Raw genomic sequence first — 25,332 nt, forward strand, 5'->3', positions numbered from 1 at the left:
CATTTATTTATTGGTTGTCTCAAATAATTACGGTTTGTTTAACCTTTAGGGATAGCTCAGTTGATCCGACTTTGGGTTTGCTTTCCGATAATCACTAGTTCAAGTCCTTTCAGGGTTATTAGAGGTTTATCCGGTCCTTAACTTCAGGGCCTCGTGGTATTAGTTGAGGTGTGTAAGTAAGCTGAAAAACTACTGTTTAAATATATTTATTATAATTTTCAAACTTCTGAAAGTGTAATCTTACTGTATTAAGAAATTTTACGAATTTCAACTTTACCAAACAAATAAAATAAAATTTTAAAAGTCTAGCAACGTTAAATTCAAAAGGAAGCCGAAGGAAGGGTTATGAGTTGAGGAGACGTAAACTTCAAAATCCTGAGGCGCTAAACCCCTAGTGTCTAAAACCCTAATCAACCGCCATGAAAAACCTTAACGCCATGGAAGAAGATGATAATACAGAAGAAGAGCAACTGGCGGATGCCATCTTCACTGAAAAATCCGACATCTGCCAAAGCCTAATGAACCGTTACGCCAAATCCTCCGCCCCTCAACACCGCCACCTCATTGCCACCGCCGCCGCTGTTCGGTCGATCATCACTGCAGAAGCATTGCCACTCACGCCGCTATCTTACTTCGCCGCCGTTGTTACAACCATCGTCAACTCGTCCGAAACCCTAGACTCGACGGGGATCGCCGCCCTCTCAACACTGCTTTCGATGGTGCTGCCTGCGGTGCCGGCGCAGGCTATCACTCATCCGAAGGCGGTGGAGGCGGTGTCAGTTCTGGTTGAGCTGTTGCGGAGCCGTGGGGAAGGCATGGCGGCGTCGAGTTTGAGGGCTGTGGTAAAGTGTTTGGGGGTTTTGGTGGGGTTCTGTGATTTGGAGGATTGGGATTCGGTGAGTTTGGGATTTGAAACGCTTCTCAAATTCTCGGTAGATAAACGTCCGAAGGTATGGTTTTGTCTCATTTTCATGGAAAATGATTTCTGTTTCGATTTTTCTATGCCTGTTTGTTTCGATAAAATATAGTTGCTTTTCTAATTTTCTCAGAAAATTAATTGGTTTGAATGGTACTTTTGATGAATTTGTATCGTGATAAACAAATAAATTAATCCATAATATTGTCAGGTTTTAATTGACTTGTTTGCCTGATGGTTTTATTGGATTTTTTTTTCAGTTAGATAAGTAATCAGTAAAATATGAAGTATTTCAATTATTTATGGTCAATAAATGTTTAAATTTGTTTCAGCTGAACTCAAATAGTTAGTCACACAAAAAAGTCCAACAAACACCTACAAATCGAGTTTACAAAACCATTTCAAGGACTGTAACATTTAAATAGTCTGTAGGAGGCGTTTGAATCCTGTTAGGATGTTTGAACGTTGGTTGCGATTCTCTGGCTAAGAAAAACCAAAGAACAAATTACTGTAGCTTTTATGTTACTCCTGGTATTGTCCTAAGGGACTGACCTGTGGAAGATGTCAATAGTAAGTCAAAGCGATTGCTTTTACCAAATTTTTTAAAGTGAAAGTATTGAATGGATTATTTCAAAACTCAAATAAAAACTCAAACTAGAAAACTAATTCTTGATTTCTACTTCAATTGATTGAAGTTTGGGAGCTCCACAATCTATCTTCAGGTATAGAACTTCGAAGCAAACAAGGGTTTTTAAGTTAAGGTGATCTTAGGATTTGTAGAATTCTTGGCTAATTGAGATCAGCCTGAGTTCTATAGCCCAGAATTGCATTTGAAACCTAATTTTTCCTTTGATCCTGAATCCTAATTACCATTTGATGATTGAAAATTAATTCGGTTTCAAGTGTTGACTTTTCAATCTTTACTTCGCTTGTAGATTTGTCATAGTGTAGGTAGTAATGAGAGAGATAATTGCGATAACTAGGGATCAAGATGTACCAAGATTCTTTAGTATTTAGTAAGGATCTATCATATTATAATCTCATTAATGTTGCTTTAAACCATTCATCGACTCCATTGTCAATCTCATTTTATTCATTATTCCTCCTAGTGTCTAACCCTAGGCTTTCATGTTTCACACCCTAAGACCGGCTTTTGGCTTTTCATGGAGGTGTTGTTACTCACAAAATCCATAAAAGAAACTAGAAACAATGATTAAATTGAAAACATAACAAACCTAAAGGGTCTTCAATGTCTTATCTCAAAAGAAAGCTTGAACAATGAATGAACTAATTGAACTCCTAAACCCTAAAACAATTGAGTTTTAATACAAACGTAATACCTAGACATGTGGCAAATTCCTATTGTCCACTTTTATAAATGTACTATAAAGTCAATAAATTATGAATTCTAAAATGATCTAGGGCATTTTCGAATTCAACTTCTAACCTCTATTTCTCCTATAAGTTTTTGAATTCGAATTAATGTTCTCTCATTCGAAATGGGCTTTGTATTTGGAATTGGACTTTTGCCTATGCTTCCCTTGCATTGTTCTGACTTCCAAAAGATCAAAACTTCAAATTCAAGCTGTAAATTTTGAATTGGGCTTTGCTCTTTGTCCAACTTTGCTTCAAATGGTTGGATCTCTCTCATTCCAACTCCAATTTGTGCACCATCCAAAGTGTTGTATTCCTGTCTTCTAAAGGTTCTAATCTATATGCAGCTATCACTAAGAAACTCACTAGAAACGTTCCAGAATGTAGTTTAAAGTCAGGGCTGATGCCGATGCACTTGTTTGAGTTCTAATCCCCTTTTTAACTTTAAAAAGACACTTCAAACCTTCTTCCTTATGGCTGTTTGCTCTCTAACCATCTTCATAACTTTTATTTCTCATCTATTATGCTCATGCCTTGTCTTTATGCTATTGCTTAGACTGTCATCATACTCCACAAGTCTCAAGTCTCAAGTCTCTTCATTTGAATGGTTGGCTCCCTTTCTCTACCTTGTCAAAGATGACCTTTTCACTTTGCATTTGTTCATCTCTTTATCCTAAAATTCTGCTCAAATAGGTGTTAACTCCATAGGTAGGGTGCTAGCACCAATTCATGTTGAGTTGGGTGATTTGAGCCTTTTATATTGCGTAAATTGTAATGTTCATGTTTCATTGGAGTATGTATTTGGGCTCTAATCAAATATCTATCAAAACGTTTGAATGTTCCTTAAGAGGATGTTTGAATGTCTGCCCAAGAACACTCTTAAATGTCTCTCAAGAGGATGTTTGAACATCCCCCGTGGGACTTTAAAACATCCACCCATATTTTTCGTTTTTCTCCTATTTTTTTATTTCTTTCTCTAAATTTCCGTTTCTTTTACTTACCATGGTCATTTACCATGTCTTAACACTTTCAACACATACACGCTTCAAATGAATTCAATTCTTTTTTTTTTCGATAAGTAAACACATATATTAGCAAAAGGCAAAGCGCCGCATAACATATAGGGAGTATATGAGGCGACGAAGACCTCACAACAAAAACAAACCAAAAGAAACAAAAAACCCACCGACCCTTAACTGGAGACTATCCACTCCAAGAAACCTATAAGGGAACGAGGCTCCGCACCATTATACAATTTTGCCCACCCCCCACAAATTACAAACAAAAGAATTCTTAACTTTCTGTATAGCTAACTCTCCCCCCCCCTTGAATGCTAATCTATTCCTCTCTTTCCAAACCGTCCAAAAAATAAATAACGGTATGAATCTCCAAATTTTCTCCCTCTTTTTACCCACAAAAGAACCCTTCCAGCTGATAACCGCCTCCTTTACAGTTTCTAGAAAGACCCACTGGGCTCCAAACAGACTAAGAACAATCCCCCACAACACACTAGCCACTGTATAATGAATAAGAAGATGATTAATGTTTTCCTCATCACTACCATATAAGTAACAACGATTAGGAAACTGCCATCATCTCTTTTGAAGCCTAACAAGAGTAAGAACCCTCCCCCAAGTAGCTTCCCACGCAAAAAAAGCTAGCTTGGAAGGAACGTTCTCCACCCAAATGCCCTTTTTGGGAAACAAAGGGATACTATGGCTGATCATCAACCCATACAAATGAATTCAATTCTTGAATAGCTTGAAGTTAACTACAACAAATAAGACCCTCATAACATAAGACGTATCTGATTTAGTGCAGTAATGGAATAAAATTGGCATCCTAATCTAATACATCAATAAGCTAAGTGTTTTCTTTTTACATATCTAATGCATGTGCCATTGTTTTTAATGTCAAATATTTTCCTTTTCTTTTTCTTTTTTGAATTTTTTTTATTTCATTGTTGCAGGTTCGAAAATGTGCTCAAGCTTTTCTTGAAAGGGTTTTTAAGTCCTTCCAGTCCACCACGGTTACAAAGGAGGCGAGCAAATTGGTACTTTCTTTGTTCAAAAGTTACATGCCTTTGGCGGTTAGGTTAAATTCTTTGAAGACTGTTGATGGATCTAAACCTGAGAATCTAGAGATTCTCCATATGCTGGGTGTACTGAAACTCATTGTTCCATATCTTTCTGTCAAAGTTGGTTTAAAAATACTTTTGGAACTACTTAAGCTCATGAATGCTCAGTTCTCAGCCCTTACAAGGCACATCCTTAAAATCATTGAAGCCCTTTTTGAAACTTCAAGGGTGGAAGTTATCATTCCAGAGGCAGATAACATTATAAGTTCTCTTTCATCATATGTACTTTTGGGAGAAAAGAACCCTGCAGACACTGTCATCTGTGCAGCAACTGTGTTAAGAGGCACTCTTGACAAACTTGATGCTGGTGAACGGAGTGCATGGATCAGAAATCTTCCTTTAGTATTTCGTTCTGTTGCAGGTATGTCTTTTATTGTCTTTATGCAGATCTAAACCTGATATTATAAGAGTATCAATTGCATTTGCATTCTAATTTAACAGTTCTTAGGAGATAGTGATGAACTAAATCTTTTTAAAATTCGTTTCTGATTATAATTTCTTATCTTGTTGGTTATAACTGGCCTTTGCATGCCTTGTATACTACTTCTGTACTTGGGTTGGGCTCTTTTTTTCATTAGACGCTCTTATCACGGTGTCAATTATCTCATTTTGCCTATCAAATAAAAAAAAATATTGCCATTCATAGTTGGTATAGGTTGTCTTCTATTTTTCCTGAGCTATGTACTTTGTTAATTGTTATTTTACTTCAAGTTCCTTCTCAAGCTTTTAAAGTCGTTTTGTATGTAGAACACTTAGAATCAGCTAATCACATGTTAATCCATTGTGGAAAGGCAAGGGGCCTTTGGATTTTGTTGGTTTCTCTCTTTGACTTGGGCCCTCCCTTTTTTTATGAAAGATTTGCTAAAGGGATGACATGGGAGTTTTGTTAGCAAGAATTGAAAAAAGATTTGGAGGACAAGCCCTCTTTGATTGTTTTGGATTATCTGGCAAAAGAGGAATCATAAATACTTTGATGGAATTCAACACTTAGATCAAGTGCTAAAGGAGTCTCTTATATTTCTACCCTTTTCCAATGGACTCGCCAACATATTCAAGATGGTCCTCTTTCCTTGTTAGATTTTAGTTATTGGTTGAGTGTGTGTTAATGAAAGAGTGTTTTGTGTGCTTGTTTGAGGGGGTTCTGTATGTTGTTTTGGCAGCCTTTGTATACCTCCTGTGTACTTGGGGTGTGTCCCCCACTCTTTGGTGGTGTCTTTTATATATTTTTGTTTGCCTATTAAAAAAATGTAGAACAGTCTCTTTCACAGTCCTTTGCAAATATAATTTGAGTCATCTTTCCAGTCACTTTTCATGATTGCATGCCATCAATCCTGGAAGGAGTACACATAGGAATAGATTTTTTATTTTTTATTATTATTATTTTTTTTTGAGCCAGTTACAAAATTTCGTGTAGAAGAAACCATTTTTTTTAACAGGCAGTGTAGAAGAAACTACTTATTCAAAGAACTTGGGTTAATCTTCTATTTCTTTTCCATGGCTAGCTAGCCTTGTAATATTAGGATCTGGAATTGCTCCCTATTTCAGAATTGTGCTTATATGATATAGTAGCTACTTTGGCATGTATTCAGTGTTCTGGAGTTACTCTTAGCTGGTTGCACTACATTTTTGGGAGAAAGGAGAGAGAAGAAAAGAAAAGAAGTGGCTTGAGTAAGGTTGCTGTCATCAATGAAAAAAATATGATTCCAGAGTTTACTTTTATGGTCATGAGAAGGGTGTTAAAATCTCAGTTGGCATGGAATCATTTCCACTTGATATATCAACACAGAGATCAACTCTACCTCCTGATGGCACTAAATATCACATTTAAGTGAAGTAGTTTTGACAATGTTTCTGGTGATTCTTCTTTGTAATGGATTAGCAGAGAAATTTGCTAGCATATTGCTCCCCCATACAAAGTTTCTGCCACCATGTTATGAACATGTGATATGGTTTTATTCTAGTTCTTCACAACCTTGTTAATCTCCACATATGGTTTGATAGATTTGAAGGCTCATCTTAGATAAGAAGCAATTTCAGTTAGTTTGTACAAAGCAATTCTATGAAATGGTCTTTTGTCATTATTTGAATGAAACTAAACTTCTTGAATATCAAGGCTTTGTTAAGTTCTTGAAAAGAACAAGGAAAGAAAAATGCTAAAAAATGGTTTTTTATTTTTTTATATTTTTATATCACTATAAGCATTTTGAGTTTCCTTCTCCTCATTCTTTCCCCTAACCAAATGGACTGAGAAATTAAACAATCAATGTGTGGTTTTTAGATCTGAAAAATATTTAAATTGAAGAGCCTCTCATGGTAATTATGTTTTATAGCTATGGTTATTGCTTGAGTCATTTGATGCAGACATGTATTTCTTCATATTTAGGTAATGCAATCTATGTTTAATCTCTCTCAAGGTCATTGTTTTACAGTTTTTTCATGTGTTTTTTCATCCATACTGCTTAAATTCATGTTATCTGTGCTGGGTTTTTTTAGGGCTTTTAACTTCTGAGGCTAGTACTGCTTCACAGGCTTCAACTATTTTGAAGGAGTTGATCAAGCACCATATGGATCAAAGAACTTTGTTGATCAATGGAAGTATACCATTTCAAGATGCTTCAGAGAACAAAGAATCAAGTGCAATAAAGTCCATATGTGCTGTCTTTGAGAATGCACTCAACACCTGTGATGGAATTCCAAATGAACATGTTCTGGATGTCATATCTGTTTTGTTTCTCAAACTTGGTAAGTAATATTGTTGATTTGCTAGTGTAGAGTATTCCCAAATGTATAATTGAATGAATGTCATTTCAAGTTGTTTCCCCTGCTTTTGAGAGATTGTCATTTGGTGGTGTTATATTATTCTATCTATTAGTTGAAAGGTAAAGAGCACAAATTACATCAGTCGAGTTTCTCCTGAATATCTTGATACTTGCTATTGAGGTTCTAGCGGGCTAATTACAATGTTTTTCCAATTGTCCTTATTCAGTAATGAGTAAAAGCGTTCTATGGAGAGATGTATGTATTTTGAAGCCAGCTTTATGAATTTGACAGTCATGTTCCATCTTGCATGAATTGTGGTTGTTTTGGCTCTTACCCCTAGAAGAAGTTAGCCACTCACAAATATGTGATTTAGATTCTGGATGAGTTTTTAGCTTTCCGCCTTTTCAGTCCTAGCCTTGTTAGCAACTGAGTTTGGGGATTGCCTAGGCCTGGCTCAATAATGTTTTCTATCCAATCCCCAATTTGGGGACGTCCAAATTTCCCAAATTGGTTTTCCTTCTAATGTTATTTGATATTTTATGGTTTCATCAAAAGTTTTTTCCTTATCTTTGCAATTAGTTTGGAGGTCTTGATGATTGTTGGTTATCATCCTATAGAGGTCCGTTGATATCTAATTGCTCCACCATGTCTCAAGTGAGCTTGAATTTAGTTGATGATCTACTCATTTGGTGCCCCTTTGGTTTATTTGTAATAAGTTTCTGCTTAGAGATTGTGTAATTTTGATTTGGTCTGACTGTGAGGGTAACCTTTTATTTTCGGCTTTGGTGGCTTGGTTTGGGAAATGTATGAAGTGTTGGAAGTTAATCCCTCATTTCTATCTATTGAACTATATAGAAGGGATAACATAGATGAATCTTCTCTAAAGTTTTCGAATCCTTAATGCAAGTGGTGGCTAGAATAGTTAATATTTTCATTATTTATTAATTATTCATTTTGGAAGAGTTTAAAGATCTCATTGCTTATTCTACACCATGGTTAGACCTCTAATTTTTCCTAGCTAGTGTGATAGGATCTCTTATGTTGTGTGCTTGCCATTTTTCATTAGTTTGTCTTTGGATATTTTTTATTAATGTCTTCTTGTCATCATATGAATAATAAATATGAAATCAACTCATTATTTTTTGTTTTTTTTGTTCTTTGGTTTTTGGTTTAGGTGAGATGTCATACTTTTTTATGAAGGATATCGTACTAAAACTTGCTGATCTGACATCCTGTGCAAATGGGGACATATCTGACACAAGGCATGTAAGTGCTTATAGATTTTTTTTTTTTTTAATTTGTTTGTTTGGTTCATATTCGATCCTATACTCACAAAGGCTTCGGTGTGATATAATCACTCATATTTATTTTTATTATCCATGTGACAAGGGGCTGGGGAAAGGAGTGGTTCCATGTAACAGCCAAAAAAAAAAAGTAACCTCATTTATGTAAGGGACTGTTTTATCATACCAAAATCCACTTTTGTGATTTGGCCTTGGAGTGAACTAAATACTTGTTGTTAGTACTCCATGTAGTTGTTAATAAATTCCTTAGATTTTTTCTCAAGATCTAGGTGTTTGACTGAAGAGGGTGATGTGTACCATAATGAGGTGTTGGGATTTTCTTTTCCTAGGAGTTCCATTTTGAAAGTGGTGCTGTGTGCATGTGGGAACAAATTTGAATAAAGAAAGAAAGGCAAAACTTCCTTAAAACATATCGATTTTCTTAGGAGAAATACCAAAGACTGGGGCATTTAAGATGTTGATTCTAGGAAAGGCTAAAAATATAGTTAATAAAGAAAGACAACACTCATGTTTATTCAATCTTCATTATCATCTCTTTTGAAAGTCAATAATTTATTAGTTCTTCAAACTTGATTCTCAAAATCATAACAAAATTTAATTTGGGAATAATAGGAACTAACTATAATCAAAATTGCCAGAAGGTAAAATTTCTAATTACCAACTTACCAATTTACTTCATATCCCTTTTTGTTATCCCCAATTTGGTCGCTGTGAGATTAGAAAAAAATCATAGGGATATCCTATGGGGAGGAGGGGCTCTCGATGATCTATAAAGATAAAAAAAGGGGGTTTGAGCATTAAAGAGTTCTCCATTATTAGTAAGGCTTTATTGGGTAAATGGTGTTGGAGATTCACTTTGGAGAGGGATATGCTTTCAAGAAAGGTTGTAGTGGGAAAGTTTGGACGAGAGCTAGGAGGATAGTGCTCTCATGTAGGGATTGGGTAGGAATTTTTAAAGCTAAAACAAGATTTGAGATTGGCCATGGGAGAAACATAATTTTTTTTAATAGGTGTTATTCTGGCATGATGTATGGTGTAGTAATGTTCCCTTGATGTACTCTTTTCCATCGCTATTCTCCTTTGCAACTTCTAAGGAGGCTTGGGTGGATAATGGTCAGGAGGTAGAAGGTGAGATGGTGATGTGGAACCCGTGCTTCTCAAGACATTTTCAAGATTGGGAGATGGATAATGTTGAGGAGTTTCTTTGAGGAGAAAGTAGCAGAGAGAAGGACAAGATGGTTTGGAAGGCTAGCAAAAGTAGGGAATTCTTGGTGAAGTCTTTCTACTCTGCCATGGAATTGAAGAGTGAAGTGTCTTGGTGTGGGGCTCTTGGGCTCATATTTGTGTGGGAATCGGCTTGGGGGATAATTATTACCATGAACCAACTTAAAAGAAGAGGATGGTTTTTGGCAGGTTATTATTGTATGTCTAACATGCAGAAGAATTAGTAGACCATCTCCCTATCCATTGTGGGAAATCTAGAGAGCTATGACATTTCCCTATTCTCTTTTTGACATTTCTTGGGTTTTCCTATATTTGGTGAATGACTTGTTAATGGGTTGGAATGGGAGTTATTTTTTGGTTTTTGGGATAATTTGGAAGGAATGCAACCAAAGAACCTTTGAAGGGGTGCAACACATTAACCAGTCTCTCAAGGACCCCCTTATATCTAATGTATACACATGGTCTCGGAGTTCATTTATAGTTGATGGTCAAATTGGTCCACTATCCTTGATAGATTTTATGGAGGTTGAGCTCTAGGTACTAGATTGGGGTTCTGGTTGTACTGTAGATTGCTTCTTTTTGTTCTCTTTGGGCTTTTTTTTCCATGGTTTTTAAGGGAACCCCCCTTATTGTGTTACAACTTGATTGGTTAGCGGCGTGTAATTCCGATGGGTTGGTTTAGCCTAGAGAAGTTGTTCGTTATTACAGTGTATTTTCTTGTTTTCGGTTTCTTGTAGACTAGTTTTCTTTGGTGGGAGGATTCCTCATCCTTCTCTTATACTTCTTTTTTCTATTAATATATTCCTTTGTCGTTTCCTATCAAAAAAAAAAAAAAAAAAAAAAAAAAAAAATTTCCAGTGTCCTGTGCTCACCCCTTTTTGATTGGCACTTCTAGTATATTTTTATTCTTATTTGCTGATAAAAAAGTACTGCCCTCAACTTTTACAGAATTAAAAGAGACAAAAGTATAGTATCCCCAAACAGCTAACTTTGTAAACACATTTAGACTCAAAAAGGAAAATATACAGCAATGCCAAAATAAATAATTCCCTAAACATATTTAGGGTTTTCACTTATGGATCATTGCTGCTTTTCCATCTATAATTGTGATTTTTGGCTGACAGACAGTAATATCCAAACATTCCATAAACTGTTGGATTGGAACCATTGGCACTAGGATGACAATGGTTTAGATGCTACCCATGCTATATCTCCAAGAATTCATTTGATTGGATACTCTCTGGTGAATTGACAAGCTGCAGCATTTTATTGTTGAGATTTGAGAACAAAATGAAAACATTAGTTGTATATGTATTTATTTGGAAGCTCTCTCGGAAATTCAACAAGCCATGGGAGTTTTATCAAGAACAAAATGGAAACTTGTGAATATGTGGGCTTTCTCGGGAATTCAACAAGTCATGGGAGTTTTATCAAGAACAAAATGGAAACTTGTGAATATGTGGTATTTCAGTCCGACAGTCAGAGAGTAACATCAACCCTGTCAGAAGGCTGGTTCCTTGTACCTTTCTTTCTCACATCAAATGCCACCATTGAATTAGTTCTTCTGTCGAACTTCTGGTTCTTCTTAGATAGAGTAATTCCTCCTCATTTCCTATTCGTTTGCCTTTTTTTTGTTGTTGTCTCATTTCCTTTCTTTATGGTTTTTCATTGTTTCCCCAGAACTTCAATGTTTTGGGAGATTCAGATAAACTGACCCAAACAAATTGTATCCTGGCTTTATCTCCTGGAAGAATTGCACTTGTATGGTGCCTGCTGCGTCATTATAATTTAGGGTCTTAAACATAGGGTTTGCTTTTCTCTTTCTTTCATTTACCTTTGTGGAGGAGATAAAACTTGTACTCTTTTCCTTTCTAGAGTGGCTTGATTGTCCGAAGTGCATCCTATCTCCCAAAATGGTTGAATGCTTGGATGATAGCTACCTAGGATGTTAAAACCAGTGACATGCTCCTAAAGGGAAGGAAATATACTGTCTGAAGCATGTGGACAATGTCTTGAAATGGGAGCATCTTTGTTGATCATAATGGCCCATGTTATCTGGCTCTTTATGATGTCACTTTTGTTTCAGCAAAATGTTGCTTCCAGATATGAGGAAAGATATTGTGATATTAAAATCATTGAATGAGAGCATTCTATATAGGTAAAGATCCTCCTCGTGATGTGGTTCATTTTGCCTATTTAATTACTACAGAAGTTGAATGAGAGCATTCTATACAGGTAAAGATCCTCCTTGTGATGTGGTTCATTTTGCCTATTTAATTACTACAGAAGTAGTGACTTCTTCCATGTATCTTGTAAAACTCTTATACCTTTATAATGAAAATGTGTTTGTTTTTTATTTTTTAAAAAAAACTTGTAAAAACTCTTCATGTGAGTAATGTATGTTTAAACTCTTTGCCCTCTCAGGACCTAACTTAAGTGGCAACAGGTTGGTGCAGGGATGTGGGAGGTTCTAGATTCAGGTTGAGTAGGAGCCCAAGAATTTTTTTTAAAAAAATGTCAACGATTTGTGTGTGTACTCTATGTGCAAACAGTTAAAAAATTTTCTAGTACTTAAAGGAGAAAGCTTATGCTTGCTTTTCAGTTTCCTTTAAATTCAATAAGTTTCTTGTTTTGCATACTGTAGATTATACCCTTGTTCTGGGAGAAAGCTCATAATCTTGTTCGGGTGTAGTTTCCTTTAAATTCAATAAGTTTCTTGTTTTGCATACTGTAGATTATACTCTTGTTCTGGGAGAAAACTCATAATCTTGTTCAGGTGTTCAAGGAGGGTGATTATGCTATTTTTGTTTGACCTGTGTGGTCTACTTGCTTCTTTTATGGTAACATGCAGATTTTAGTAAACTTTTACCTAATGTTGGCTTAGTGATCAATGTCTGTTTGTTACGATTTGCAGCTTCAGGAATGTATTGGATCTGCTGTTACTGCATTGGGACCAGAGAGGATACTTACACTGTTACCGATCTCCCTTGATGCTGAAAATTTCACTTGTTCAAACATTTGGTTGGTACCGATTTTGAATAAATATGTAGTTGGAGCATCACTAAGGTATTTTATGGAACATATCATGCCTCTTGCAGAATCTTTTAAACGGGCATCTCACAAAGGTATCTGTTCAAACTACTGAAGGATAATTTCTTACATTGTTTACAATTTTCTGGGCTCTTTATTGATTTTAATTTTTCTCAGTTAAAAAGTCTGTAATTGGAGAAGATCTGCAGGCTCATGCACATGGTCTTTGGGGTCTGTTACCTGTGTTCTGTCGCTATCCAACTGATACTCGCCAAAGTTTTGGATCTTTGACCAAACACTTAATTAGCTTTCTCAAGAAGAACTCTTTTATGCATGAAAGCATTGCTATTTCCTTGCAGGTTTTCTCAATGTGCTTTCCTAATAACTATTTTATCCCTTAGTTATGATTATAGCTCTCATTTTCTTCTTAGGTTCGATGGATGCTTATTAATGTGTGTGGTTCCAATTCTTTTCTCTTATAAATGTGTTATCTTTTTCTGTTTTCTGTAGGAGCTTGTGAATCAAAACAGAAGTATACTTAGATCTAGTGAGGGTGATTGTGAGTCAAATACCTATGCAATAAAAGATTCTATGATACAATCCAGTAGTGTGGCTTCTTATTCAAAGAAAACTGCAACCAAAAATATCGGGGCTTTAGTGTCATGTTCTATGGAGTTGCTTCAGGCGCTAACAGATCTGTTCTTTGGTTCACCTCCTGAGAAACGCTCATATTTAAAGGTTCTCGTCTCATTGTTTAGTTTAAAATATTTTATATGTTCTCACTCACCCCTATTATTTGAAATAGTTGAGATGTTCTTACTTTCTTTTATTTTTTTTGAGTTCCAAGATTTTTTGCCACTGGAATTATGTATGTTCTCTCCTTTCGTTTCTGTATATGGTGAGGCCTTTGCTGATCGGGGTTGCATTTTGTTATATCTCCTCTTTTTTATCTTATATTCTCTATTTCTTTCTGCTCATGTGTTTTGTTAAATTCTTCTGCTTTATAAAATTTTGATGGTCAATCTGAAAGTCTATGTGAGATTAACGATTTTTTTCTTATCATTTTCTACAGGATGCTATTGGATGCTTGGCATCTATATCTGATTCTTCAATAACCAAAAGAATTTTGATATCATCACTTGAGAGGCTTGAGCTTATAAATGGTGTGGGTGAATTTGAAAATGTAGGGAATTCAAGTACTACAGAGAAAGATACGCAAAGGTGATAACAAATTTAAGATTGTTTTTTCTTATAAAAAAGGAAATACAATGTGGCTTTTGTTTGAGTTGGTTTTCCTTTTTGGATGCTGAAGTTCTAACATTCACCATTTATATATGTTAATGTTGGACCCATAATTTGGATGCTTGAATGTTGTCTAAATAGTCATTGAAATGTTTTTCTTTGTTTTCAGGACAAATATGTAGAACCTCTCCATATGCATTTTTGAACTGTATGTTCTTCTAATTGCTGAGAAAATAGGATATTTTGAATTACATTAATCATAATGCTGTAAGGTTTCAATTAGTGTTCTTTAGTTGAAATAAGATTGTTATTAAAGAAAGAGGACTCATGATGGAAGGATGGGTCCACTGTCAAGAAATAATTGTTACAAAGCAAACCTAACAAAAAACTCTTTAAAATTTTTTCTAAGATAATATCCAGGGATTTGCACCCCTCCTGGAAAGGGATTGAGGCTTACAAATTGAAGCATCTTCCATGCCTCTGGTTTTAAAATTTGAGATGTCTCCAACAATTAGATCATAGAGACCATAATCCTGCTCCTGGGAATGGCCTAGGAAATGACCAGTTGACCACTGAAGAATCTACTTCAATTGATGAGATCCCTTACACCATTGAATAAGATTCTCTTAGATCTTCCAACCAGGCTGAAATTCAGCATTGATTGCAAACCAGTGCTAGCTAGCTTGGAAAACCCAGAATATGTCTCCCTTATGGCTGTCATGGGAGAGAGAGAGCGAGAGAGAGAGAGAGAGAGAGAGAGAGCGGGAGCGAGGGAGCGTGAGAGCGCGTGTGCCGGCGACGACGATGAGAACGGCGAGGCGAGCTGGACGCGAAGCTTCACGGTGGAATCCAAGACCTTCGAGCTTGCCCTGGAGATTAAGAAAGGGAAAAACCAGATTCGCATCGTGGAGAAGAAGCGGGGGGTAGAGTCTTGGGTTCGATTAGGGCTGGAAAGCCTAGGGCTCTTTAAGGAGGGCTTAGATCATTGTATACGAGACGAGAAAGAAGGGAGATGGGTAAAGGAGTGGAAAGATAGAGGCAAAATGTTTACGTTGGTTCGGGGGTTCAACAGATCGGGGGGTTTCCTAAGGCTGGGGGTTACGGATCTGGAACGAAAATGGTATTGCATCTTCTTACCGAGAGGAAGGAGAGATAAAAGCGGATGGAAGGCTATGGCGGAGATGGTACACCAAATGGAAGAGAGAGTGGGTAGAAGGACAGAGTTGCAGGAGGTAAGGACTGTTGGAAATTTTTCTCCGGCGAAATCATTTGTAGAAGCAGTTACGGGATCAAATCGGGATGGCGTAAACGCAGTCAGGATGAAGGTCTCTAAGGGGGAGATTGCGGGCAATCTACAGAAGTTGGAGCAATGTCTTGTCGCGAGTTGGTCCAATAAAAGGGAAGAAGACGATCTGGAGAGGTTGGGAAGTCTCTGGGCAAAGTCTTGGGGCCTAAAAGGCAAGCTAGGGCTGGCCATGCTGGAACGAGGTAAGGCCCTGCTGGAGTTTGAAGATCTCAGTGAGGCTCACCGAGTGGTCTCCTCGGGGAGTAGACTGATGGGAGGAGTCCATTTAGGGCTGGTTCCATGGAATCCAAAGATGGGATGTCGGGACGAGAAGGAGATGGAACAGGAAGCTTGGGTTAAAATCTTCGGTCTTCCAATTTCGCTTTGGAGCCCGGGGGTTTTGAAGAAAATAGGAGAGGTGTGTGGGGGATTTGTAGATTTTGACGAGCGCACCAGGTCGATGGGGGAGATTCAATGGGCCAGAATTTTGGTTAAAATCAGAGGAGATTTTAGACCAAGCATGTTAGAAATCGAGGTTGAGGAAGAGGTATACACTGTGGCATTGTGGTGGGAGGTTAGGCCGATGGTGAGAAGGCTATCCTCTGCGTCGGACATCAGTAGAAGAACTGAGGTTAGGGGTGAGTTGCTTTCACGCGTGGGGAAGCGCGTGGGGAAGGAATTGGTAGTTGTGGGCAACGAGGAACTGCCTCTGCCAGCTGATGGGAGTGCTTTGCAGGAGAATGGGCCGGGTCTAGGGCCCAGGACCCTGATCCATGGCCCGGTAATGGGAGATGGGGTCTGCCCAGATGGAGTGGCTGGGCCGTTTATGTGTGACCCAAGTATGGGCCTTAATGAAGTGCAGAAAGAGGTTGGACTGTCCAAAACAGATGGGCCTTTGGGCCAAAAGTTAAAAAACAAATTGAAGGTGGCTGGTGATGCAGAGGCAGGCCCAAGTAATTGGGCTGTTGATTTGGGCTGCTATCAGGAGAGTGAGGTGGAAGGCCTGGTAAGGAAGAGCCTAACTGTTCCGTCAAAGAAGGATGGTCTTCTGGGTTGTTTTAGTTCTAGAAAAGGACCCATTTCAGAGGACCCCTTGACGAGCTGGATGCCAGGGGAGCCTAGAAGGGGACAGAGGAATGAGAATTTATCAAAGACTGATCAAGAGTTGGAAGAGGAAGCTAAAAGGTATGCCCCGTTTTATCCTAAAGATCAACAGGCTATGGGTGCTTCTCTTCTTCTCTTTTCTAATTCTGATCGGGCTCCGGAGGGGGAGTCTTTCGATCGCCCAGGGGGAGTTGTGGAGGAATTAAGGGGGGACATGACAACTTGGTTAACAGTTTATGAGGGGAATGTGGAGACTGAAACTGAATCATGGAAGTTGGGAGAGGACAACATAACCAGGGACAAGATTAGGGGCAGGGAGGGGAATACTGGAGTCTCTGGTTCTCAAGGCACCGAAAGTGACAAAGAGGAATTATGGGAGGAATGTAGCCTAGCAAGATTTAGTCAATTCTTGGGATTCTCTACGGAGGGGTTGGAAAAGGAGATATTGAATTTTCTGATTAAAATCAGAAAGAGGCGAGAGAAGATTCACAGCAAAGAGCTTTTGGAAAAGTCCAAGTTTGAAAGGGAGCTAAAGAGGCTGGAATGCTCTGTTAATTATGAGGGGGGGATTAAGCAGAAAGGACCTTCTCAGGGCAAAGGGAATCAGCTGATAGTTTCTCAATGAAGCTGAAGATCATAAGTTGGAATGTGAGGGGAGCTAATGACAGCTCTAAGAGGAAAATTATCAAGAATTATATAAGGAAACAGAGGGTGGATCTAATGTGTTTTCAGGAAACCAAGATTCAGGTGATGACGGAGGGTATTGTGAGAAGTTTGGGTTCAGGGAGATTCTTAGACTGGAGAGCTCTAAATGCGGAGGGGGCTGCGGGTGGCATTCTGATATGTTGGGACAAGCGGGTTTTGGATATCTTGGATTGGGAGGAGGGTCAGTTTTCTTTGTCTTGTAGATTCAAGACCATAGAAAATGGAGCTATTTGGGTTTTTACGGGAGTGTATGGTCCTTTACCAAAGTGGAAAGGGAGGGTATGTGGGAAGAACTTGGGGCAATACGAGGCCTTTGGGAGGACCCCTGGTGTCTCGGTGGGGACTTTAACATCACTCTGTTTCAGCAAGAAAGGAGCAGCCAGAGAAGAATCAGCTCAGCCATGCGGAGATTTGCAGAGACTGTGGATGATCTTGAGCTGGTGGACCTGCCCCTTCAGGGGGCGAGTTCACATGGAGTGGGGGGCTCAATAATCAGGCGTGGGCGAGACTAGACAGATTTTTAGTTTCCCCAAGCTGGCTGGATCAATTTAGTGGAGTCACTCAGGGCAGGTTGTCTCGGCCAATTTCTGATCATTTTCCGATTGTGTTGGAGGGGGGTGGAATAAGAAGAGGTCCAACCTCGTTTAGATTCGAAAACATGTGGCTGAAGGTTGAGGGGTTTAATGATATTGTTAGAAACTGGTGGCAGGGAATTGATATCAGGGGCAGTGCTAGCTATAGGCTGGCTGTTAAATTGAAAGAAATTAAAAAGAAGTTGAAGGAGTGGAACAAAGAGGTATTTGGGAGGCTGGAAACTAATAAAGCCTCAGCCTTGCAACAAGTTGATTTTTGGGATCGGGTGGAAAATGAGAGAATCTTGACTATGGAGGAAGCTGAGTTAAAAAAGGAAGCTAAAGATTCCTTTAAGAAATGGGTCTTGTTGGAGGAAGCTCATTGGAGACAGCAGTCAAGGGAGATTTGGTTAAGGGAGGGGGATAGAAATACGGGGTTTTTCCATAGAATGGCTAGTGCCCATCGAAGAACCAACGCTATGGACAGAATTAAGATTAATGGGGAGTGGCTAGAAGAGGAACAAGAGGTGAGAGAAGGAGTGGTGAACTCGTTTCAGCAGTTGCTCACTGAAGATATGGGCTGGCATGCGGATATTGGTAGAGTTCAGGTGGGGTGCATCAGCCAGCAAGAAGCAGAGAGTCTGGAAATCCCATTTGCAGAGAATGAGATTCACTCGGCACTGATGGAGATGAATGGGGACAAAGCCCAGGCCCGGATGGTTTCACTGTAGCCTTTTGGCAAAATGTTTGGGATTTTGCCAAAGAGGAGATCATGGAGATGTTTAAGGAATTTCATGAGCATAATTCCTTTGTTAGGAGCCTTAATCACACTTTCCTGGTGTTAATACCTAAGAAAAGCGGGGCTGAGGATCTTGGAGACTTTAGGCCTATCAGCCTGTTGGGGGGGCTCTATAAACTTTTGGCCAAAGTTTTAGCTAATAGGCTCAAAAAAGTGATTGGCAAGGTGGTCTCTAATGCTCAGAATGCCTTTGTAATGGGAAGACAAATTTTGGATGCGTCCTTAATTGCTAATGAGGTGATAGATTCGTGGCAGAAGAGAAAAGAGAAGGGCCTTATTTGCAAATTGGATATTGAAAAGGCTTATGACAGTATCAATTGGAATTTCTTAATGAAAGTCCTCCAAAAAATGGGATTTGGGACCAAGTGGGTGGGATGGATGTGGAGCTGCGTGTCTTCTGCCAAATTCTCAATTCTTGTCAATGGAGTGCCAGCTGGGTTCTTCCCTAGTACTAGAGGACTTCGTCAGGGGGATCCTCTATCTCCTTACCTTTTTGTTATGGGAATGGAGGTTCTGGACGTCCTTATACGGAGAGCGGTGGAGGGGGGATATCTTTCAGGATGCATCATTCGGGGTGGTAGTAGGACCTCCTTGAATATTTCCCACCTATTCTTTGCTGATGACACGATTGTGTTTTGTGAGGCAAACAAAGAGCAAGTTTCTCACCTAAGCTGGATACTTTTTTGGTTTGAAGCGGCTTCGGGTCTTCGAATCAACCTAGCCAAAAGCGAGATTATTCCAGTTGGAGAGGTGGAGGATATTCTTGAGGTGGCAGCTGAGTTAGGGTGCAGGGTGGGGTCTTTGCCCTCTCAGTATTTGGGCCTTCCCCTAGGGGTTCCAGCTAGGGCCTCTTCTATGTGGGATGGAGTGGAGGAGAGGGTCAGGAGGAGACTTGCGTTGTGGAAAAGACAGTACATCTCCAAAGGGGGGAGGATCACTCTCATAAAAAGTACTTTGGCTAGCATGCCAATTTACCAAATGTCTATTTTCCGAATGCCGAAGTCTGTTGCTAAGAGAGTGGAGAAAACCCAAAGAGATTTCCTATGGGGGGGAGGAAACTTGGAGGGAAAAGTCCACTTGGTTAAATGGGATGCGGTCTGTACAGAAAAACACAAGGGAGGGCTAGGAATAAGGAGAATAGCCACCTTGAATAGAGCCCTGCTGGGCAAGTGGATTTGGCGGTTTGCTTGTGAAAAGGATTATCTTTGGAAACAAGTAATCATTTCGAAATATGGGCAAGAGGTTTATGGTTGGAGGTCAAAGAGGGCTATTGGGGCGGTTGGAGTAGGGGTCTGGAAGGAGATTATGAAAGAAGCGGATTGGTGCTGGGAAAACTTGGCTTTTATAGTTGGAAAGGGCTCCAAAATCAAATTTTGGAAAGATAGTTGGTGCACTGACACTCCGTTGTCCCAATGTTTCAATCATCTCTTTGTCCTTGCTGTGAATAGAGATGCTACGATTGAGGAGATGTGGGATCAGGATTCGGGTCAAGGAGATTGGAATCTTGTCTTTGTGAGAGACTTCAATGATTGGGAGTTGGATATGGTTGGGGAGCTGCTTCATACTTTGAGGGGTCATAGGCCCTCCAGGGAGGATGATTCAGTTATGTGGAAACAGGGAAGAAAGGGTTTGTTCAGAGTCAAAGAAGCGTACAGGCTGCTAGACAAGCCTAATGCCACAATATTTCCCGCAAGGAGAATATGGGTGGATAGGGTGCCAACCAAAGTATGTTTTTTTGCGTGGGAGGCTACATGGGGGAAGGTGCTTACTCTGGATAGACTACAGTTAAGAGGGGTGCAACTCCCAAACTGTTGTTTTTTGTGTGGTTGTGCAGAAGAGAATGTAAATCATATTCTTTTACACTGTATAGTGACTAGAGCCCTATGGGACATTATTTTTGGGTTGATAGATGTTAAGTGGGTCCTCCCAGAAACTGTAAAGGAGACTCTTATCTCTTGGAGGGGCTCATTCGTAGGGAAGAAAAGGAAACAGATTTGGAAATCCATTCCGTTATGTATTTTTTGGACGGTTTGGAAGGAGAGGAATAGGTTAGCCTTTAGGGGGGTGAGTTGAATATTCAGAAACTAAAGAATACTTTTGTCTGTAATTTGTGGAATTGGGCCAAAGTGTATTTAGGTGAGGAGTATGTCTCCCTTATAGGTTTTTTGGAGTGGATAGCTTCCACTTAAGGGGAGGTTGTTCTCTTTGGTCCTTTTCTCTTTTTGAGGCGTTTGCCGTTTTGTATACTCCCTGTATGCTTTGTGGCGATTAGCCTTTTTTAATGCATATCTCATTTACTTATCAAAAAAAAAAAAAAAATGTTCCCCAAATTTCTGGTCCTTCTTTGGTTGTAGATTTTGTGGATTGGGAGGGTTCTTTTTGAGGGGGGCATGGTTTTTTCTTGGTCCTTTTATTTGCGCTTTTAAGCGTTTGTTGTATACCCCCCTTTGTACTTCGGAGTGCTGTTTTAGCCCTTTCCGTTTATAATAATACACTGTTGCTTTACTCATTAAAAAAAAAAAAAAAAAAAGTTCCCCAAATGCCCAGCCCAGACTAATCCTGTAATCACCATCAAAATATAAACTTTAACCTACCTAGATCCAAATTAACCAATTGCTAATCATTGTGTGTTAAAATCTAGATTACTTTGTGTATCATTTCCAAGACATTGTGATGTCTCTGATTTTCTCCCCATCTTCAGCACTCTTTTCAGGTTGGTGGAGATGAAATCAATGATAATTTATATTGGAAAATTTGACTTCTGTCAACCGAGATGGTTGCAGCTTCCCTTTATACATATAATATAGTATTGTTCGGCACTACTTCATTGTAGCCCATTTCCAATGAAAGCTTCCCTGCTCCAATGATGGGGAAGGCAATGCCATGCCTCTACACCAATAGATGGCTTCACATGGTTGCCCACTAGGCAATTCTTACTTTTGATAAATAGAAGACAGTTGGTGTTCCATTCAGGTGTTCCTGCTTCAAAATATTTTTTATTATCAGCACCATCGTACATGTAATTTTGTGTAATTGGATGAATTTTCCAGAAGAACATTGTGTGAGGAATGGAATGGACTAGTGGTGCAAGAACAATGTTAGATAACACATTGCATTCTTGTATGCTTGTATTCTTCTTTTTTATTTTGAAAATGAATGGATAACAGTGTAGCAATTTTAATTTCATACAGGCGTGTAACAATGGAGCTAGCATCTTCTCTTGTTGAGGGAGCTAACGAGGATCTTATTGATTTAATCTATAAGTTTATTAGGCACACTTTGCTGGTATGTTGCCTTCTCTAAACACCTTGATAAGTGCTTGTTCTGCCTCTAGTGAAAGCTTGTAGGAACATGGATATACTCGATAAACACGGGCTAAAATCATTCATGTATTTTTGGCTTTTTTAGACAGCTGATGAGGAAGGACAATGTAAAGCGTACTATGCTTTGAGCCGAGTTCTGGAGGTCCATATTTGCATTTGGTGCTTGTTAGCTGTCATTTTTTTTTTAATTTAACCTTTTTTAAAAATTAATCTCTAGTGCTGGGGTTTATGCTCTCTCTCTCTCACCAGCTTTTTTTAGTGTTGTGATACAGGAGCATGCTTGGTTTTGTTCTTCACAATTTGTTGAGCTGGTAGAATTATTGCTTGGTCTGAAGTCGACTGACGATATCACTTTGCTTAGAAGTCGCTTTGCTTGTTTCCACATTTTATTGGTCCATGCATTGAAGGTTAGAGTACTCTCTTTGTATAAACCTTAAAGCTTATTTAGCATTATAAATTAGTGTATTTTTGTAACTATGTTTTAATTCAGATTATAATTATGTGAAATAGGGGGGGAAATGCTAATACTCATTCTGATCACTTGTTCATCTTTTACTTACTTAACAGTGAATCTTAGGATAACAAAATCTATTCTATAATCCAACTTTTAGAAGAACTAGATTTATTACAGAATCGTCAGTTCTTATACTTAATTTTGCACATATTTTACAACTAAAACAACCCAAGATGGTCACTGCAGCTATCACCAGAGGTAGAATGAAAAAGATATGACAGGGTAACAAGTTGATGCTTCTCTAGGCTCAACAATCCTATGAACTAGGCAGGATTCATTTGGTATGTGTGGTGTGGATTTTTCAGGGCCTGCTTATTATATAAGATGAGCTGTTTGATCATGTAATGCCTGTTCTGGAGCAAGCTTCTCTTACAACTGAAGCAGCTACTAACCTTATTGTCTTTATTTTTAGTTTTCTCTATCAGAATAAGACCAAGTTGAGTTGCAGGAGATTTATACTTTAAATATTACCAACATAAATGGAAAGAGATAGTGAAAATCTTATGAAATGCTTTGGAAGAGTGTATTGTGATTGAAAATTGTTGCATGCTTTGCCTTTTACACTTTACTTTAAAATATATTTGTAGTATTCTAGTCACTTTTGGTGACACAATAAAACTTTAAAAGGCATGAAAGAGCTTATCATAGATATCTTTCAAGCAAAATACATGGCAAAAGTTGAGATTTGTAAATTGTGTTGCAAGTTGGGTGGATGTATTGTGGTAGTTGCATTTATTTTTTGGTCTAAAAGCAATAATGGCCCATGCAATGGGAGTTATGGAGGGGCGGTTTTTACCTCTTCACAATACCTAGAAACACACACAATAACAACATTTTGAAGGAATGCAAGTTGGCTTGAGAATTTCCAATGTAAAAGGAATGCTTGGGTTTGCCTTTGAGGGCTCCTCACAAATTAATGAGGGTATGAGACTTAGTGGAGGAGAAGATTTTAAAGAAATTTAGCCTTGTGGATGAGATAATATCTATCAAAAGGAGGGAGACTCACCTTAATCAAAAGCACATTGTCAAGTATGTCGATACACTTCATGTCCCTTTTTACCATTTTGAGGAGGGTGAGCTCAAGACCCAAGAAATTCCTTTGGAATTTCCTTTGTGGCATAGGGGCTCTAGAGAGAAAACCTTACTTGGTTAATTGGACCATCATTTGCATGGGAAAAAAGGATTGGGGGTTAGGCATCAGAAAGCTCCATATTCTTAACAAAGCTCTTTTAGGTAAATGGAGTTGGAGATTTGTGTCCAAGAGAGAGTCCTTTTGGAAAAAGGTTGTAGCTAGAAAGTATGGGTTTGAAGAAGGGAGATAGTGCTTGAGGGTGGTGAGGAATGGCTATGAGGTGGAGCTGTGGAGGGCTATAAAGAATGGGTGGGAAGTCTTTAAAAGTAGATGCTACATTTGGAAACCTTGGGTGCCAATGGAAGGATCTTAACTCTTGATTAGCTTAAAAGGAGGGGTTGGAGTTTTCCTAACAAATGCTACATGTGTAAAGGGGATAAAGAGTCTATTGATCACTTGCTTCTTCGTTGCTGTATAGCAAAAATTTGGTGGTAGTTGGTTCTCTCCTTGTTTGGAGTGGCTTGGGTAATGCACTACTCCTTCAAAGACGATCTTTTGAGTTGATTAGCTTAAAAGGAGGGGTTGGATTTTTCCAAACAAATGCTACATGTGTAAAGGGGATGAAGAGTCTATTGATCACTTGCTTCTTTGTTGCTTTATAGCAAAAAATTGGTGGTAGTTAGTTCTCTCCTTGTTTGGAGTGGCTTGGGTAATGCACTACTCCTTCAAAGACGATCTTTTGAGTTGACATGGTTCTTTTATGGGAAATAAGGGAAAGAAAGCTTGGATAGTTGCTCCTTTGTGCCTATTTTGGATATTATGATAGGAAAGAATAGGAAGGTGTTTTGAAGGCATAGAGCAGTCGGAACATTCGATTAAATCTTCCTTTATGCATATCATGAATTGGGTTAGATTGTATATAGATGATCATGTTACTTCAATGGTAGACTTTGAGACTAGCTGAGCTCGAAGTAAGCATGGGGAGGTTGTTTTTTGTTTTTCCTATATTTTGTTTGCCTATTTTGGTGCTCTTTGTGTACATTGTGTGTACCTTGCAATGCCTATTTCTGGTACTTTCATTATAATATTTGCCTTGTTTGCTTTTATGTATATATGTATATATAAACTTCTGGTCTACACAATTAACGACACTGGTTCTGTAAAAGCCTTTTTTTGTTTTTTTTCTTTTTTTTAATGATTCTACTTTATGCATGTTCACATACATCAAAGTAGTCTTAGTAATATTGTGATTCAGGTAAATATTTAGTTCATTGAGTCAGGGACCTCGTATCTATGTTGGAGATATGAACAAGTTTGATTGTGTTAATACTTTGGTTACCGTGTCAGCAACCTCATAGCTGTGTTGGCTTTGATCAAATCTCTATGGTCCCCTTGTCTTTTTTTAGCTTCAGTAAAGAAATGCCGCATATTGTGTTGGCCATTGCAATGAGCGATTTTGACGTTATATGTTGGAGCAATGCCATTCTTTCTTGTAATTATACGCATTCATCATGGTATATTTTCTGTGTTCTTGTTCAAGCAACCTTTTCTTTGGTAGAATTCCTCAATATATTTGAACTTTTGCCTTTTGACATGTATGTAACATAGGCGCTTTAAAATCCAGAAATTTTCTCAAGCAATACATTTTCTTTTCTGGAGTTCCTATAGATTTTTATATCTTTGGTGCATTAATCTTGTTCATATTTTAGTTCATTGGCACAAATTCAGGATTGTTCCCTTACTCTTTTAAAATGCTTTGTGCAGATGAGCTTGGAGGAGGAGAATACAAAAGCTTTTCTTATTCTCAATGAGATTATTCTCACATTAAAAAATGTAAGAGCTACTTGTAGAATTCTAATATGATTACCATGCTCACTTCCATTTCTCATGCAAAAATAAATCTCTCTCTCTCGATTTATTTTAAAAATAATGTTAAGATTATAACATTCATGTTTGAATCCTAACTACCTC

The 25,332-nt window shown here is 38.4% G+C and overlaps 1 protein-coding gene across 4 annotated transcripts in view; it reads left to right on the plus strand.

Annotated features, from left to right (window-relative positions):
• Positions 1-340: 340 nt before the first annotated feature.
• The window catches only part of LOC117919957 (RRP12-like protein), a 30,341-nt gene continuing 5,349 nt past the window's right edge, over positions 341-25,332 (plus strand). For 3 of the 4 annotated variants that reach the window (XM_034837274.1, XM_034837276.1, XM_034837278.1), the window contains exons 1-12: positions 341-950; positions 4,260-4,788; positions 6,921-7,169; positions 8,362-8,453; positions 12,630-12,840; positions 12,923-13,104; positions 13,256-13,483; positions 13,818-13,966; positions 21,644-21,737; positions 21,861-21,934; positions 22,035-22,182; positions 25,126-25,194. In XM_034837274.1, coding sequence (XP_034693165.1) covers positions 420-950; positions 4,260-4,788; positions 6,921-7,169; positions 8,362-8,453; positions 12,630-12,840; positions 12,923-13,104; positions 13,256-13,483; positions 13,818-13,966; positions 21,644-21,737; positions 21,861-21,934; positions 22,035-22,182; positions 25,126-25,194 — 2,556 coding nt within the window. In that variant the 5' untranslated portion in view covers positions 341-419. The remainder of the gene's footprint in view (positions 951-4,259; positions 4,789-6,920; positions 7,170-8,361; positions 8,454-12,629; positions 12,841-12,922; positions 13,105-13,255; positions 13,484-13,817; positions 13,967-21,643; positions 21,738-21,860; positions 21,935-22,034; positions 22,183-25,125; positions 25,195-25,332) is intronic. The other variant, XM_034837275.1, reaches the window with a different exon arrangement.

Source organism: Vitis riparia, chromosome 8, assembly GCF_004353265.1.
Source record: "Vitis riparia cultivar Riparia Gloire de Montpellier isolate 1030 chromosome 8, EGFV_Vit.rip_1.0, whole genome shotgun sequence".
NCBI lineage: Eukaryota > Viridiplantae > Streptophyta > Magnoliopsida > Vitales > Vitaceae > Vitis > Vitis riparia.